Source organism: Vidua macroura, chromosome 2 (assembly GCF_024509145.1).
Source record: "Vidua macroura isolate BioBank_ID:100142 chromosome 2, ASM2450914v1, whole genome shotgun sequence".
NCBI lineage: Eukaryota > Metazoa > Chordata > Aves > Passeriformes > Viduidae > Vidua > Vidua macroura.
Window position 1 is genome coordinate 30,225,770 of NC_071572.1, and position 18,176 is coordinate 30,243,945.

The following is an 18,176-nucleotide window of genomic DNA, read 5'->3' on the forward strand; positions in this document are numbered from 1 at the left end:
ATCCCTGAGAGTAGAACAAATTCTTAAAGGAATTTTCCCTCCCTGTGTCTCCTGTCATAGTAGCTGAGATCCGTCAGCTGCTGCTTCCACAGGTATTTCCTCTGAGGTGCTCATATTCCTTCATTACCTCTTCCTGCATGAATTTTGGGCTTACAGATTTATCCCCTCCTTTCCCAGGAGTGGCTGGGATTTATGAAGTTAGCCTCTAGCTTAGCCAACTGGCCTTTGCTTAGGTTTGTCTACAGTCAATGTAAGGAGAGAGGTTCCTTCAGACATTAAGTGACAGTTTCATATCTAGCTTTCTGATCTTCATCTGGTGGGGTCACTCTTGCTTCACTGAATACAAGAGTTTAAAGGGACGAGCAGGCTAATTCACCCTGGTAACTAAAGTGAGCAGTAAAAACACTTAGACACCCAATACTTGATTCCCTCATCTTCTCTCAATGAGGGATGAAGGACTAAAATACACATGCACCCATCAGTGCTACCACCCAATCTTGCAGTTGAAGCATAGGGGTAATTTTGTCAATGGATTTTCTTTAGGAGATTTTTAGCTTTTTCAGAACTCAGGGCAAATAAGCTTTTTTTTCATTTCCATGAAAGCTTTCACAGTTTCCAGCTCCTAGCCCAGTTATCTCTATTGTTCCCCTATGGCATAGGAACCAGACCATGTGGGCCCTGCTGATGTGATCCTTGGTACTCAAGGGAGGGAAGGCCACGTGTGCACTTTGTTGAACCTAATGCTGGCTGCAGGGGCTGCAAGCTGCCCTGAGGGCCATCTCCTTTCAGTCTTACTGAGGGGAATGAAGACATTCCTGTGCTCAGTTACCCACCTCAATCTGTGCTGGAGGTTCTCCCTGTCTGCAGAGGGAAAGCAAGCCTGTACCTTGGTTGCTCCGTCCTGCAGTCAATTTGAATTTAACATGAAAAGGAGCCTGCACAAAGATGCTAAAGTGGAAACCAGACTGTCTACAGGGCAAGTATTCCAGAAGAGATGTGCCCCAAAACTCAGGACAGCAGTGTCTTACAACACTAAAGCTGGACATGGGTTAAAACCCTGGCATATGCTGAATCAAACTGTTCTTTAAACCATCTGTTTTGTGCTAATATAAAACTCTTTGGTTGGAAGTACAAAGCTGCCTGAGGTCTTTAAAGGTGCTTAAAGTTTTAAAGGTGTTTAAAATGAGCCGTCCTCGCTTGCAGCTAATAAAACTTCCTGAGCTTTCATTCTCAAGTGTCTACGCCAGGACAAAAACTACAAGGGAAAATACTTGGTTTTGCTAACTGGGTGCCCAACACCATTCAAGTCTGTGGCTAAGATTAAAAGTCTAAAGTGAATCACATAGTTCAACAGTCACAGGAAAATGTGTGCAAGTCCTGCAATAAAGCCTTTTGGCTATTTTATTTTATTCTACAAATAAAGACAACTGTCCATCATTAAATGGAAAAAAATAATAGTTTGAGTTGTATATAGCATGAAACAGTAGTTCCCTTCACAAAAACATTTCTAATTCATTAGTTTATTACAAAATACCCACTCACAAAAAAGCACAAGCACAATCTTTATACTTGTGAAATGAGTTGATATTTCATATACAAAATAATTTCCACATAATTCCATATAATTTTATTTTATATAGAAATAGGTCATTATTACAACAGCTGTACAATACACTACTTTTTATTTAATAATTACATAAAATCTTTCTTAGAAACATATCAACGGAAAACATACAAAAAAAGCGAAAAGTGCATTTTTTTTTTTTTTCCTCCAAAGGAAAATTTAATCCTAAATGTTATAATGAAAGAGATATGTAATAGTCTGCAGCATCCCGAGTCAGTGGGCCAAAACACAGTGCATATTTCTCAGAGACTTGGAGTGGGTGAGTTTAGGTTGAAGAAGGATGCATGTTGTACTACTGGAGAATTGCATGATTGTGCTTACAATTTGAGTTCTCCTTTGCAATCACAATTCATGTAGGAAACAGTTCAGTGTGGGTTGTGGGTTTGTTTTTTTATTTTGGTTGGTTGGTTTGTAGTAATGAAGAACAGTTAGGGTAAGCTGCATAATACTTTCCAGATTCTAAATCAAGGGTTGTGAGCTGTAGACCATCTTCATCAATGGCTGGGCTTTTTCCTCCATTGGATGTGCTAATTTGGCCACAAGAGTAAAGAAACAAACTTCTCTTTACAGAAAGTGCCTAGGTTTTCTCATCTGTGCAGTTGTGCAAAATAATAACAATAATCATAATAAAAATAATCTCTTGTTCTCTCCTCGATAGACCTTTGATGCAGTGCTTTTCATACACAAAAAGAAGAACTGAAACAGTGAAGGCCAAGTACTTCATGAGTCTGTCGACAGTCTTTTGGAATTGCCAGATGGCTTCCAGAGTGACACGCCGGGATTGACACCTCTTCCCATGCTCCCAGTGGTGATGGAGGCTGCACAGGACAGTACTCCTTTTTATTTTCCTCTGTCAGTACATCCTGTGTTCACGACACAGCGCAAACGGAAGCCAGCGTGCCATGAATGCACTGTCTGTGGCAGTCTGCGCTCTGGGCATACTTCTGTCATAGAGCTTGGAAAGAAATGCTTGTGCAAAAGCCAGAACAGTAAGTACAAACTCATTCTCTTCTGCCCCATGTGCCCATTGGTTAAAGCTAATCGTGCATTGATTGTGCTGGTGGGACTCTATCGCAGTGGCTGTGGTAAATTTGATGATTCTGATAAACTATTCCTTCTTCTTGATGTTAGTTGTTGTTGCTGTTGCTGCTGCTGCTGTGTCTGATGATACCCCATATTTCCTTGCTGTGGTGAGTAAGATGGCAGGAGCAAAGAATCGGGTTGTTCATTGTGCAAAGAACTTGGTGTTTGCACCTACAGATAAAATAAAATTTATCGTGGTGTTTGAGTCTTTCACATGTTTATGCTCTTTGTCCTCAGGTTGCAGGATGCTTAAAAATACTACTGGTTTGCTGGCTTTTATTTCTGGAGCTGTTTGGCATGAGGTTAGCTTAACTAATGCTAGAAGGAATGGACATAAATTGCAACAAAGAACATTGCAATTAGGCATTGAAAAGGTTTTCTCATAGTAATGCACTGTCTGGGATTTGCAGGTTATCCTGAAAAGCCTTTTTGGGAATCGCATGGGTGAACATGTCAGAAATGACAAGGATGGATGGCAGAAACGAAACAGGATTCTAATGTGCCTCATGCTGTCCCTTCTAGCCCTTCCTTTTCCTGAGCTTACATTTGGGTGTGACCTTGCAGTGTTGATGTGAATTTTGCAGATGCTTTATTGGAAACAGTATCCACCAGACTTTTTTTCATTAATTCTCAGGCTACGATAAGGATTTCATTTCAATAACAAAGAGTTCAATCATTTGAGGTTGGTTATACTCTTTCAGTGATGCTAGTGGATATGTGACCAGCTTTCATAGACTCAGTTCAGCTCCTGTTGAACTAGTACAGAGACACCTCATTTCCCCCCTTTACTTTAGTATGTGTTGAATTAGGTCAAAAAGTAAGTATTTTTACATCTTCAAATCACCTGGTTCTTCCAGGCAACGTGCTCCACTTTATCTTCTTTGCCTTGTGGAGTTCAGAAAATATGTTAGTTTCCTGAAGGGATCCAGATATCTGATCCAGATCTATTTTATGTTGATGCTGGTAATTAAAAATCATATTTTGACTTGTAAACGAAGCAAATTTTATACTGAATAAAGAGAACAGAACAAATCCTAAGGCACTGATTTTCTCCAGCTGGAAATAAACTTTAAATATATCCAAGATAATCTGATTGTGCTTTAAATGTACAGAATTAGCAATTCCCTTTTAAATATTCTGACTGTTCCCACTGCTTCCTTGCTGTACTAGTACTGGCCACACACTACACACTGTAGCAGTGTGCCACATGTCAGAAGTCACAATCTCTTAAATGGACATTTCTGCCACGATCAGGCTCTAGCAGAAACCTGGGGCCCCATTTGCACAGCCCACTCACCTTGTGCACACTTTATACATCATCCTCTTTGTCCTACCTGCAGGTAGCGTTGTTGCTGATGCTGTTGGTGCTGGAGTTGCATAGGTGGCAAAGAGGATGGCTGGGAAGGAGGGGTAGTGGTGAACCCTTGGTTTAACACTGCTTGTCCCATCAGTACGATTGGAGAGCTGCTGCTGGAAGTCTGCACTTCCAAACTCTGAAACATTTGTTGGGTTTGAGAATACCTGTGTAAGAAAGAAGCAAAACAATCAAGAACAAAGTGTTGGAAACAAAGGTTTTCTCTTAGAATGGGGATGGCAATCCCTAGTCTTTGTAAATAATAGAATCACAGCATGCTGTGGGTTGGAAAGGACCTTAAAGACTGTCTAGTGCCAACCTACCTCCCATGGGCAGGGACATCTTCCACCACATCAACCACCAGGTTGCTCAGAGCCCCATCCACCAATCTGGCTTTGAACACTCACTTTGAACATTTTGAACACTAACTCTGAACACTTGCCCTAGGGATAGGGCATCCACCACTTCTCTGGGCAACCTGTTTCAGTGCCTCATCACCCTCACAGTAAAGAATTTCTTCCTAATATCTAATCCAAACCTGCCCTCTTTCAGTTTAAATTCACTAACTTTTGTCCTATTCTTATATGCCCTTGTAAAAAGTCTCTCCCCTTCTCTCTTGTAGCCCAGATACTGGAAGGCTGCTGTAAGGTCTCCCTGGGCCTTCTCTTCTTCAGCTGAAACCCCCCACATAATTTCCCATAAATGATTCCAGTGCATGGGACCTGCTAATATGAACAACAGCACTACTGGCAGCACTGCTTTCCCTTACTCTGTGCATGAGCTGGACTTGGAGGGAAGAATACATCTCACCCCAAAATCCAGACCACATTTTAGATTCATTAAGGATTCTGGTTTATGCACATCTTGTCTTCAGCCACAGCATTCACATCCCCAGCTCATTAAACTAAATGGCCTTTGATTTTGTTTTAATATGCTGAGCCCTGAACTGTAGCAAGAGAGAATCGAATGCACCTCCAGTCCTGCTGCCTGTGCTCCCCTGTGACTGCCTGGGGCGTGGTGATCTCCTGCAGAAACATGGCTAGGGTTGATTACTTCTTAAGCTGCTCATACACATATTGCCATGTACGATCAGCAGTTCCCATCACCATGAGCCCTGCTCTAGGAACAGAAGAAGCCTTTAGAAACCCTCTGGAACGACGGTTGTGACAGAACCAAAATACTCATCTCCTCTTGCCCTTCTGTTTTTGCAAAGCAAAATTTAAATATGTGTTGTTTTGTGGAAGGCTGTGGGCAAAACCACAATGGAACTATTGCCAACTCAGCCTAATTCTGTTTATCCTGTAAAGGGTGATGAGATCATAGTGTGGCTTGTGTTCACTCAACAGCTGTTCAACATTAGGGTTTAGTTAGAAATGCTACAGTCTGGGTACTTGTAAGAGGAGGATGTGAGCTCCTATAAAAGGATCCCATGAGTCAGGAAGTCTACATGAACTGGGAGATGCATCTTTGCAAATAAGGCCTCTTTTATTCAGAGGCTTAAAAACAGAGCTACAATATTTACATTTGCCAAATTAACTTAAGATAATCTTAAACAACAACAATGATGTTTAAAAAAGGGAAGTATGGAATACCTACATTCCTGAGATAATATTAGAAGAGTACTGTTTCGTAAAAGTTATTATTTTTAAAGGAACAATGTGCAAACATTTGCTTATTATTTTATCGGTTCACAATTAAGTATAGTGACCAAAACCAGCTTAAAAAAAAAAAGGTATATTTTGACCAGTATGTTCTGCTTTCTTCATCTAAGTTTTGAGGAGACAAAACAACTGAGGTGAGGCTTTCTATTTTCACCAGTCATTTAACTGAGCCACATTTACCTTTGGTGGGTCAGAAGTTCTAGTGCTGAAGCAGGCAGCATGTGAGGGACAAAAATTCCCCCAGCCATGGCTTGTTAAAATGCCACTGGCACTTTGCGTTTCTCTCTGTCACTCTTTCTGACATGACCAGAAAGGTAGGGTAAGGCTGACCCTAATACTGGAAGGCAGGCTCAGCACAGTAACACATTCCCAGTATTTCATCAACTACTTCATCATCTTACAAAAGAAGGCTACTTCCCCTCAAAAGCAACTTTGATGTTTTATCTTTGACAAGGCACGTACTTGGCCTGGGATCCCGCCATGCTGAGGTCTGAAGGGTGTCTTGCATTACAGGACCCAGGCATCATGGGCTGAATAGGCTGGCTAAGCAACAATCTGGCACATGAAGGAAAAAAAAAAAAAAAAAGACGTTGCTGGAAGAGCAAAGAGAAACGGCATTTTCACAGGCTGAGTGTGAGGAGGTCTGACCCAGCTGCTGGCTGTGGCAGGCGCATCCTGGGCACTGTAGTGCCTGCCCTCTGGGGGGATCTGGGTGCCGGACACACACCTCATAGATCACATTTTTTACCATTATTATCTGCTAAGTATATGGATGCTTGAATAATATTTTACAACTTTGGTTGAATTCACCTTGTGCTCTTCAAAGCCAGCAGCAAGGTTTCTGTTTTCATAACTCTACGGGGTCAGACAGCTACACTTTGGGAATCTTAATCCACCCGTGCATTACTGCAGTCCCGAGAGCTGGTGTGCGCCGCGCCCGCTGTTCCCGCCGGGCAAGGGTGGAAGCTCAGCCCCCCGAGCGCGGAGCCCGGCCCGTACCTGAGCTGCTGGTCGTGGCTGCAGCCGGCGGGTGCGGGGGTGCCGCCGCGGGACAGGCCGCCAGGGGGCGCCGCGGGGCCGCCGCCGCCTGAGGCGAACGGCGCGGGCGCGGTGCGGGGCGGGGCGCGGCCGCCGCCCGGCGCCAGCTCCGCGCTCCGCGCCGCCTTCGGGCCCTGCAAGAGAAGAGGAGAGAGCGGGGAGACAGCCCGGCTGCGGCACCAGTGCCTGGCGGTGCCGCCACCCGGCTGCTGTCACCATAGGCGAAACGACTGTCATGGCCACGGCTGCCCCGGGCCAGCTCCTGCCGGCTGGCAAACCCAAAAGACCCCCCAGTTAAGGCAGGAGCAAAGTTAAGGGTGAGGAGCTGCCGCCAAGCCCCATGATAGGAAGAGATCAAAGAAAAAAAAAGTGTGTTGTCTATTTTTTTGGGGTTTTTTTCCCCTCCCAATTTCACAGAATCACAGAACAGGTCAGGTTGGAAGGGATCACAGTGGGACATCTGGTCAGGCCGGCCTCCTCTAGCAGGGTCATCCCAGAGCACGACACAGAATCGTGTTCAGACGGTTCTTCGGAATCTGCAGTGAGGGAGACTCCACACCCTCTTGGGGCAGCCTGTTCCAGTGCATGGTCACTCACACAGTGACATAGAAGTTCTTCCTTATATTCTGGTGGAACCTTCTGTCCCTTGCCCTGTATTTGTTATACACTCCCTACTTTAATAGAATCATTATAACACAGGTATGAAGGAGGTGAAATGCTACAGCTGGGGGCTCTGAACAATAATGGAAATATGCTTGCCATGCAATCAGGAAGCAGAAACAGGAGCTCAGTTTTCTGTGAAGGGAGGTACAACAGGTGGATGGAAGAGCAAACTCTGGAAATGTTGAGAAACTAGCAGTATGAGCAAAAAATACAGTTCCAAACCTAATAGCTTCCACAGATCTGTTACTGCTCAGGCTGAACTTTATTTTGCTCTGCAGGAACCTGTTAACGTTCACAGCCTGAGGGTCTCAAATGAATCTCAATGTATTCTGTGTGCCACCACAGCAGACAGGGTTTGTTGCCTTGGTAGTGTCCGACTGGGCTTGGGGAGCAAGCATCTGAGAGGTCTCACTATTTCAAATTTCCAGTGTGATCAGTCAGGTTTCTTTCAGGACCACCTGAAGACCAGTAAGTCACTGACACGTTTTGCATGCCTCCCTGCATAGATTTCAAGCTGAAACAGCTGCTCAAGTAACCCTCCTGGCTGAGGTCTTAAAAAAAGGCTTTAAGGTAAGGTAAATGCTGTAGGGAAACCCTTTTTATAGGCTGCCCTTATACAGAAGAATAAAAAGGGGAAGGCAAAGGCACAGTTACAGGACTGACATGATTTTACTTGCTTGTTTAATAACAGCTCAGTGTCTCCTTTCCATCTAAATGCTTCTCTGTTCAAAGAAATGATTACCTGGCTTGATATCACGCTTGCTTCTCTCAGTGACTGCTGGTTCGTTGTTTGTGAAGATGTAATTTGCCCTTGCAGTTGAGAACTGGGGACAAGCTGCTGCTGAGAAATGGTCCCTGACCTCTGCTGTAGCTGTTGTGGGTCCAGCTGCTGAGTATTGCTGAAGCTCAGGGACACTGTTGGCTGCTGTAAGATCATCTGGAAAAGAATAGGGGAGGATTTATTTACATAGCCCAGATGTTCTGAATAATGAATGTGACAAAAGTAAATCCAAAGATATATTCTAAAATAAAGTTACCACATTTCTGGATTCATAACACAATTACTGTTACTTGGAAATCACCTATCATTCCTACATTAACAGCTCTACTGTCTCTAGTTTCTTGGTTTCTTGTTCTGCAAGTGCACCCATTACTTGTGAAATGTGTCTAGAAGATGCAAGTCCTCTCCCCATGGTGCAGGCACGGCCCTCTTAAGAGCAGTTCCCAGTACATTCACTGTGTTCTAGGGCATCCTGACCAAAGAGAAGAGAGTAACTCCATGTCTTTTCAGTAGTTTTGTGTCTCCTTTCAACAAAATCCACCTGCCTTTCAGACAGAACTGTCTTTGAATTTGTCTCTAGAAATTCTACACTTTTCACCCAGCTGAGTTGTCAAATGTTTTTAATGAGGCCACAGTCAGGCCAGAGCTCTCCAAGCTGAATGGCCGTGTCCTTATCATTGACAGGATGTGTAAAGAGACAGTCGCTGTCATTTATCTAATTTCCCATCAGGTAACTGTCACCTGGTGTTCTTCCTAACTCTGCCATGCATTTGACTTGTGCAAAAAGAGCTAGCAGCTCCTCTCTTAGTGTTTTTGTAAATGATGTGCTCTCTACTTTTGCATTTCAAGATGAAGCTTTCTTCTTTAAAAGTTATAGGACTTGGGAATTTTGGGAATTTCTAGGGGCTATTCCTTTTATTACAGCTGTAAAGAGGGAAAAGTAATCTTCTAAAAAACATGCATTATTAATGCCACAAGCTCTCTTTGCATTATTTCAGACCTAGCCTTTCTGCCACCAAGGGCTGTATGGAGAAACACATCTCACACAGTTGACGTAATTTTTGGATCTGATTCCGATTCCACACCACTGCTACATGTATGGAACTCCATTAATTTAAGTGGAGCTAGTTAAGTTTTAAATGAAATCAGAATCACAATTATTCTCGTCATTATTCATCCATCAGTCTCATGCCTAGCAGTACATCTGAGGTATGCCCAGTAATTAGTACACCTTTGTGCAGCTTATTGCTGTATTAACAATTCCCTAAACTATCATGTCCCTTCTAATTTTTCCTGGAAAAAGCCCATGCCTTTCTCCAAAGGCCCAGCATAATGTATTGCTTTTCTCTGCAAAAATATGGCTTGATCCATCATGGTTGAACTTATTTATTTAGCTTTAAAAACACAGCTTATTTAAATATGATAAATTTTAAATTCATTTCTGTATGCCAAGATTTTACCCAGGAAAAAAGGTACAGACAAAGCTTACATTAATCAGCTGGGAGAGGGGGGCAATTAAGGAAAAGCAACAGCTTGTTTCAGGTGCTGTAGGCTAACCACATCTCAGAGATGTCTGATAGGAATAAATGGGTCAAGTGACAGGGTTGGGGCTGCTGCTTGCAGCAGGTCTGAAACTAGCTCTGAGTATTTTCTTTTAAAAACACTGCTCACTGAGTTTGGAGCCATTACATATCAGAAAGACAGATGGTCTTGCAACTTCTGCCAAGTAAATAGGTCTTATTATGAATAAATCAAAGACAAATATAATGAAAATTCATTTTCTTGTTTATTTTCTGTACATAGAAGCTAAGTTTTGGACATATGAACTCACTTGATTAGCCCTAGCACTGGGACGGGTTGCCACTAATATAAAATTTGATATAAAATTCAGAACAGGCAAAGCAAGTGGTGCATGTGAAAAAAGTGATGGGGAGGGAGTGTGAGCCCACTGGTACTAGAGAGATCACTGCAATTTAAGACCTTTAGGAGGATTAGCTTAGTGTCCTCCTTGTATGTGGCAGATAGCACTGAAGAAACACTCAGTTCACCCAATGCAAATTCAACATCTATCAAGGTGAATGTCAGGTGGAGTGTGAACTTGCAGCAGACTACTTATTTAGCAGGGACCTCCCTGTGTGCTTACCTCACTTCCAGATGAAGGAGTTTATCCTCCAAAGAAAGCAGAGTAACCTACTTTGCAATTACCAGAGTGTGCCACTGGGTAGGAACGTGCAAAGTTAATGGTTGGCAGCTAACACACCATAAATTTAGAGCCAAGTTTATCCCAGTAGGCCAATTTAATTTGTTCATATGTTCGTACTCTGAGAGGGCTCTGAGTGTTTCATACCTGGGGACCCTCTGTTGCTATTATAATGGCCAAAGCAGCATTGTTACCCTCTGGACATAAATGACCTGGAAGAAACAAGCTTAGAACAGGAAGCAGTGGTGGCCGTGTCCCTGCAGAACTGAAAACTCAAGATGCCTTATCAAAACAAGAGTTAACCTGACAGAGGATTGAAGCGTGGCATTTCCACCTGTTAGTTAAACCTAAAAGCTTAATTTGTACAAAACTTAATGGTGGTTTTTCATAATGTGCCTTTTTTGTGATAGTCTTGTCTAAATTCCCCCAAAACACTGAAATACAGCAGCTTTAAATAACATGAAAAACCTTTTCATAAAAAATAAAATGTTTCCCATAGTAGATAAATTAGCAGCCTCCTAACCGTATTGCTGCTAATGACAAGTCTCGTTGGTGATTTTGTGGACTGCAAGGTCAGTGAAGCATCTTACAAACATTTTTTAATTGGCCAGATTGTTAACATACACAGCAAAGCAGCAAGGGAGAGGAGGGACCCTCTGACACTGCTGCCCCCTCATTCCAAGATAGAAGGGCCCTACAGCTAATGGCTGAACCACGCTGACAAGGCATCCCGAGGAAAACATCTTTTTGACTCTGCCTGTCCTTTGGATAATCAGGGGATTATAGCTTTTGGGCTCATCATTACAGGCCTCAAGACTCTTTCTTTATGTAAAATATATAAAGATGAGAAACACAGCACTGGGAAGCTGAGATTCGTGACTTTGAAGAGAGCCTGCTTTGCAAATGATGGGTGGCTATGGATGGTCTTGATAGTACTTCTTGCAAGCTGGTCAGGCTCAGCCTTTCTGCCTTCCTCTGCATCTGTGAATCATTAGCTAGACTGTTCAAACTGGAGCAGACACTGCATCCTTCAGACTTCTGAGGTTACTCTTTCTGCTCTTGTCCTTCGTTGTCAGGGAAAGCAGTAACAGAGATCTAATGGGGTTTTGAACACTATTATTCAGGGCCTGCAACCCTCCTGATAGTTTCATCTTTCTCTGCACAAGGCTCCTGCAAACAGTTTCTAATGCAGACTACTGTGCTCAACATCTATCTGTCTGGGAAAGCATTTCTTGGTGGACTGCCGTACTCAGTTTTGAAGATCTCTGAAGGAAATGGAAATCAAACTTAATTCTCCATGGAGCTACCTGTACACTTCTATGTGGAAGAGAGTGAACCAGTAGGGATGATATGCTAATAAATCAGCGAATAAGGGAAAAGCAGCTAATAAGGGAAAAAGGGGGAACCCTTCCCCCTCTTCAGACAGCCTACATCACTCCCTCACGCTTACAGCTCTATTATGCAGTGTATTAAAGACACCAGAAATGTGCCTGATAGTAGCCAGTTTGTTACTATGCATTTTAGCTTTGATAGTAGACACAGATCAATATCTGCAGACATCCAGCTCCCTGAATGATGAAATCTGTGCAGCAAAGCACGTGGTTGAATTTCTGATTTAACAGTTTACTCCTTGCTGCTTGTGAGTCACAAAAGAGCTGCATGCAAAAGTGTGCAGCTTTCGTTCAAATTGCCCCTAGCCAAGTAAGACAAAAATTATTCCTTATCTCAATCTATCCCTGCAACAGCACAGTAATTTCTTTGAGTGTTTTTTAGTTTTTACCTAGAGGAAGTGGGAGAAGAAAAAGGCTCTGGCCAGGAGACAGTGTGACCACTTGCAACTCATCACCTCGTTTGATTGCTCTGAGGAGAGCAAAAAGCACACAAAATACAGAGGATGTATTCTCCATCCAGCATTGCTGGATGATCCCCATCCAGCCATTGCCATTTAAGGCAAATATGCAGCCCCCTGAACTTCCAAGCTTTTTCCGTTCCCCCTGCCTCTCAGTACTGCATCTGCAGTAAGCTGGGAATTGGTACGTACTGACACAAGAGAACTTGTAATGGTCTGAATATACTTGGTCCAACCTGGTGCAGTCTTCATGGGAGAGGGCATCACCCAGATGGTGTAACTCAGAGCTACAAACTGGTAAGGGGGAGGCAATACAGAACAACCCACTGTTTATTTACCCTCTGGGCCTCTGCCTGAGCTCCTTCTGAATGGATTTGAGAATCTGTCCCACGTCTTTGTGCTGTTAAATGCATCCTAATGCATATAGGAGACAGCTTTCTAAAAATAAAATCTGTTTCTTGCATATAAGAATGTGCTCTGAAATTCTATTTTTGCCTGAATGATGAAAAAAAAAAGAGGGTGTATGATTATTGAAGATGTCACCGGGAGAGAGTAATGGTTGTCACCCAATTAAAAAGAGAGGAAGTGAGAATATCATGTCTCTTGATATTCATAATAACAATAATAGCTTTCAGACATATGACATGATTCTGAACTCAACACCTGTTAATTGCAGAGAGACTTTCTCTTCCCATTAATCAAAGTCAGTGGAGAACCAATAGAAGAAACACACTGAAGTTAAACCTGTCCCCCTAGGTGATTGTATGGCACCAGGAACAGGGAGTTCTGGGTTTGGAACCTACAGCTGCTGTGTTGTCTTACAGCAGTGCACATGCAGCAACTTAAGTGGCAAAGTTTCTAATTTGGCTTTGCTGATCCCTTAATAACCTAAACATACAATCCCAATTTGTTAATGTGTGAAACTGCATTTCACAGATGCTCATGATGGGTGAGAGTCTATTCTGTGTGGAAGTTGCAAGCAAAATTCCCACTGACTTCAGTAGGTGCCATCCTGTTTGTAAAATACTCTTGAGATGTTAGTTTCCTTGACAAAACTTGCTTCTAAAATAATCTTGTTAGTATAATACTCACTAAGTCCCCAGTGCCACATTACTAGCAAGGATCATTTAACCTGGCATTTATAATTAAATTATGAGGAACAGAGCAGTAATCACCCCACATTCAGAAAACTTTCACAAAACTGGATGATTTGTCCATTTGTTGTTAAAGGAAACCTGTGATTTACTAAACTGCACCTGCTATTATTTCTGAGGTTTTGTAGACATAAGGGGTACAAAGCACATACTGTACTAGAGAATTCTACCTCTGTGCAGGAGGTGTCAAAGGCAGGAGCAGAGCAGGCTTCATCAGCTTCACCCTAAAGGCTTAAGCCTGTCTGGTGAAGAACAAATTCAGATACCTCCAAGGTGTGAACAAATGAACATCAGCAGAATTTTGGGAGTTTTAATGTGACAAGGAAGTCTGAACTTCAGCATTCTCTCTACTACAGCTGCTCAGTCTGAAGACTTGGTAGATAAAGTAATAAAATGCTATTGTAAATGACCCTAATTATTCTCCTCCTCCAAAGGCTGAGGTATTCCTTCCTTCTCTTCTTCCAGAGAGCTCTTAAATCTTTCTTGACATAGGTTACTCAAGAGGCTTTTTAGAGGGCAACATCCTTCTAAAATTCAGATGAGCTAGTTTCCACTTGTCCAGATATCCTGGACTCTGGAACAATTTTAATTTGCCAAGCCTATCAACAGTCACATGAGAGAGGATGCTTGACTCTACCCCTTCCAGTAGTAACTCACCTGTACGCTGGAGTCTTGGACCAGGCAGAGCTGCTCCTGTATCTTCTGGAGCTCCTCCTGCTGCCACCGGATGTTGGCCTGAAGGATCCGTGTCCGCTGCTCTAGCTGGTCCTTGATGGTCTGGAACATGCTGAATTGTGCTGAGAACTGGGGGGAGGACATAGAAAAAGGGGGGGGGGGGAATCAGTCATTATAATATAAACAGGCCTCAGTAGAACATAGTTCTGTATGGAGTTACTGGTCTCTTGATTGTAAGGCACAGCTAGAAATAAAAATGTCTTTTTAATATACTAACATGTAGATAGAGACAGATCTTATCTATTTTCAGGGTTATGCACATATATTAAATTTCCTCAGCTAGAATGTTCTGCTTGCAATTGAACATGTTCTGTTGTAAGGACTGGTTTTGGGAGTACGCTACTTTAAAATATCAACAGCATCTTAACTGGATGGCAAATGAGCGCATTATTTTCATTAGCTTGTAGTTTGAAGCCCTTACTGTGTCATAACAGTATAATCCAGATGTGTTTTACTAATGCTTTCCTTTTTCAGAACAGAAATAGCAGTTCTGCAATGCTTTGTTCTGCTGATGACTTACTAAGGCATCATACAATAGACCACAATAAACATTTTCTAGATTTGTACAGCTGATTTGTATTTAAATGACAAGAAATACTCATTAAGTTATTTTTATATGTGATATAAAATGAATAGCTCAACTCAGTGGAAGAAAGGCTGTTCTAAATAATAGTAAAAAATGGATATCATTAATCAAGGTCAAGAAGCAGGTGCAACCTCCAATAGCAGAAATACTGGCACAAATGGAAATAATTCAAGAGCTGTGGAGAGGACTAATAGCAATAATCCCTAGTATTTGGTGCTTTCAGGTATGATTCAAAGTTCACCAAAGTTAATTATTACTTTAATAGGCTTTGGAATAATTGCTTTTGATAAGCTCATATTCTAAAAGTAAAGAAACAGTCTTTGAAAAAAAGAACAAAACCCTTCAAAAAATCTTTTAAAGTTTTTATGTAATCAAGGCATCCAAGATCTTCTTGAAAACATGCAGGGCTGTGAGTGTACAGAGAAAAAAAAAAAATTGCTGTGACTTGAAAATGCTGCCCTGTCCCTGTATCTGTTCCAGTGGCTCTGTGCTAGTGGGTGAGCTGATGCTTGCTGTTGGAACCTTCCTCCTCCATGGTGCACTGGCTTTTGTTTCTGCCTTTTTAGTAGGAAAAAAAAAAAATAACAGGACAGGAATTAAGGAGTGCTCTGATGGTAGCAGCACTGTACTCTTCCTTAGATGTAATTTTTGGCTACTTAGAGAAAGCTAAATGTGACAGAACAGATTTGTATTAGCTAACTAGTTCACCTTAAACCAGTTAAGTACATGAACGTACATTCCCTCTAGCAAAGCTGACATCTCCAGGTAAATGGCCTTTGGCAGAGAAAGAGTGAGAATTTCAGAAGGTTTATTTCCATTTATCAGGCGGAGGGTGGCTTTCCCACACAGCCTGGGAGATCACTGCACAGAGTGGTGGCCAGGTGGTCAGTCTCACAGCCAACCCTGCTTAGGGGCAGGGAGGGCTGCTAAGGTGGCACCTGCAGTTGCTGGTGACAGAAGCCCGTAGAGCCCACTTTGCTGCCAGAGGCATCTGTGAGCACCTGCAGCTTGCACTGTCTGCCCAAGGAGGGGATGTGAGCCCTCAGCCATGCTGTGACTCATGGTCCTTGTGCCTGCAAACAGCAGTGCCATCATCTGCAACCCACTCCTCTCCCAGAGCACGAAGATGGTGTCAAACCTCCAAAAGGTTTAAGTTTGTGTTACTTGGAATTGGTGTTACAGAAGAAAAGCCAGAGCAGGGTTTCCTTCTTTCTTTCTTGTCCATGTATAAAGAATTAACCTGAGGAATGGCTGAGCACAGACCTAAGATGTTTGGGAATAAGAACAAGTGACTCAAAGGAGAATCTAGGGCTGTTTGTTCTAGCCCAGCCTTTTGGTTCTGAAGAGTCCCAGGTATCCTGATTTTAGGAGTGGAATGATGCTGTGAGCAACAGATCATAGATGAGATGCAGCTAATTCCTGCTTTAACCTGGTCTGTACAGAAGGAAAGACAAGTCTCGTAATCTAATTATGTCTATATGAACTCTTTTAGCGAGGACTGCTTTTAAGTTTTTAAAAGGATCCTTATTAGAAAAGGAATTAAAAACAGTTTTAGCAAAGAGCTTAATTTTAACTGCCCGGCTTGGTGATGGCAGACTTTTGATTAACATGCAAATTCCTTGATGACGCTTTGAAAAAAGAACCTGATTTTCTTCAATTGATCAATGTAAGGAATTTTAAACCAGGCGATTTCACAATCACTTGATACTTCAAAAAGAAACAAAATCCATTTTCAGGCCTTAGTTTTAAATTTGAATTTGCTTTGTAAAGTTGCATACAAGAATATATTGCTGTTGATTTTAAGTTGTTATTCCTTAATTTTTTTGTGCAGGTTCTTATATTTACCATATTCATCTTTGTTGTCTTTTTGTTCTCTTTTTCACATGCTTTTTGTATTAATATACTTAACATCAACAATTAGCTGGTACACTGCAGTGAAAGTTATTAAGGATGAAGACAAGGAACTTTCTCTTTTGCTTTTTTCCTTTTCCCACTCTATCCCCCAAATTGTTGATAACTCTAACCATGACCCCTGTGCTTACAGAGCTTCTACTGTTTTTGTACAATGAGACACTAACAGCAATTGACCTGCTCCAGAGAGTATTTATCTCAAGATCATTAACTGGTCTACTAATTAAGGGAGAAATCTCTAATTGTATAATAAATTAAAAGAGCTTAACTCAAAACATTGCACGGAAAATACTGCCCAGGTTTAACTCTGCCATTGGCATCAGATAAACTTGCTCTTCATCTCACTTAGATATTTACAAATGTCCACAGAATTCTTAGATAAGTGCATGTAATACACAGAAAAGCGTCATCTTCCTAGATACAGTCAAACATGGCAGACTAAACCTGTGAGATCTCTGTAGTTGCACCAGTTTAATCAAGGTTTGTTAATGCAGGCAAAAAAACCCCCAAATCAAACAAGCAAAACCCACAGCAGTAATTTTAGTCTGGTTTCTTAAAAAAAAAAGTAAAATAAAGTGATGCATTTGGTATCATGTCAGCAGATGTTCTGGTGGGGGTTGGCTCGATGCACTAGTGCTGGTGACAGTCCAGGGAGGCTCTACAGCCCAGGGAGAGGGACTGGCACTTCCATGCTGTGATTCCTCTCCCCCACCATGCCCAAGGAGAGGTGTTTTTCTCCACTGAGTGCTACCCCAGGGTGCCAGGGTAGGTGCTGGGAGGCTGCAGCAAGGGGCGGGGACCTATGGCCCCTATGTCTGTCAGGGTAGTTCCTCATTTCTAATGTGATGAACAAAAAGATGGATGTCCCAAGACAATCTGTTCCTACAAATGTCATGAGAATAGGTAGCTGGGTAAAAAAAAAAAAAAGAGACCCTATTTGTTTTGTAGCTCAGTTTCCGTTAAAACTTTCTTTTCTGCCTACCTTACAACTTTCTGTTAATCCTTCTGGCTCAAGAGATGAGCCATGTTTCTTGCTGGAGACATTCAACAGAGTTGTGAGAGTGTAAAAAATACCAGATTCCTGTAACTTCATGAAAGCTTTAGCTGAGCAAAGGAGAGAAGGATCCACTCATCCCTTCCTCCTGTGGGAAAGGCTGGCTCCATGCACCAGCCCTGCAAGGCACAGCCCCTGGGAAGCTGGATTTCATTAGTTTTGCAGCTCACCGAATGACTTGTTCTTTCTTCCTGTCATCTGAATAACACCTGCTCAATCCCAAACGAATTATTAGTGTTAATTATTATTCAGCCATCAACATCCGCTGTGTTGCAGGGGATTTTAATTTATGACAATGAGGAAGGCAAACAAACAAATATTCTAATTGGGAGCACTTGGTTTAAAGTAAACCATTTACATTCAGGTGACATCTAGGGTGACACTGTGCTGTCTGTTCATTCACACAAGCAAGGCATAAGCTAAAATTGCATTTCGGTGGAGACAAAACCATCACAGCCTTCACTGGAAATAAAACTACTCAAA

The 18,176-nt window shown here is 42.2% G+C and overlaps 1 protein-coding gene and 2 long non-coding RNA genes across 6 annotated transcripts in view; 2 read left to right on the top strand and 1 right to left on the bottom strand.

The window, feature by feature from the left end:
* Window positions 1-1,378: 1,378 nt before the first annotated feature.
* The window catches only part of NPAS2 (neuronal PAS domain protein 2), a 105,426-nt gene continuing 88,628 nt past the window's right edge, over window positions 1,379-18,176 (bottom strand). For 2 of the 4 annotated variants that reach the window (XM_053970739.1, XM_053970738.1), the window contains 2 exons: window positions 14,065-14,211; window positions 7,989-8,360 (listed from right to left, as the gene is read on the bottom strand). In XM_053970739.1, coding sequence (XP_053826714.1) covers window positions 7,989-8,360; window positions 14,065-14,211 — 519 coding nt within the window. Of the gene's footprint in view, window positions 2,879-4,041; window positions 4,229-6,184; window positions 6,278-6,721; window positions 6,895-7,988; window positions 8,361-14,064; window positions 14,212-18,176 lie in introns of those variants that run through there. The other 2 variants (XM_053970737.1, XM_053970740.1) reach the window with 2 other exon arrangements.
* On the top strand, window positions 2,739-3,163 carry LOC128803617 (uncharacterized). Its single transcript, XR_008435777.1, has 3 exons — window positions 2,739-2,814; window positions 2,945-3,009; window positions 3,118-3,163. It is a non-coding gene; the product is annotated as an uncharacterized LOC128803617 (long non-coding RNA).
* On the top strand, window positions 6,992-8,472 carry LOC128803616 (uncharacterized). Its single transcript, XR_008435776.1, has 3 exons — window positions 6,992-7,077; window positions 7,876-7,993; window positions 8,241-8,472. It is a non-coding gene; the product is annotated as an uncharacterized LOC128803616 (long non-coding RNA).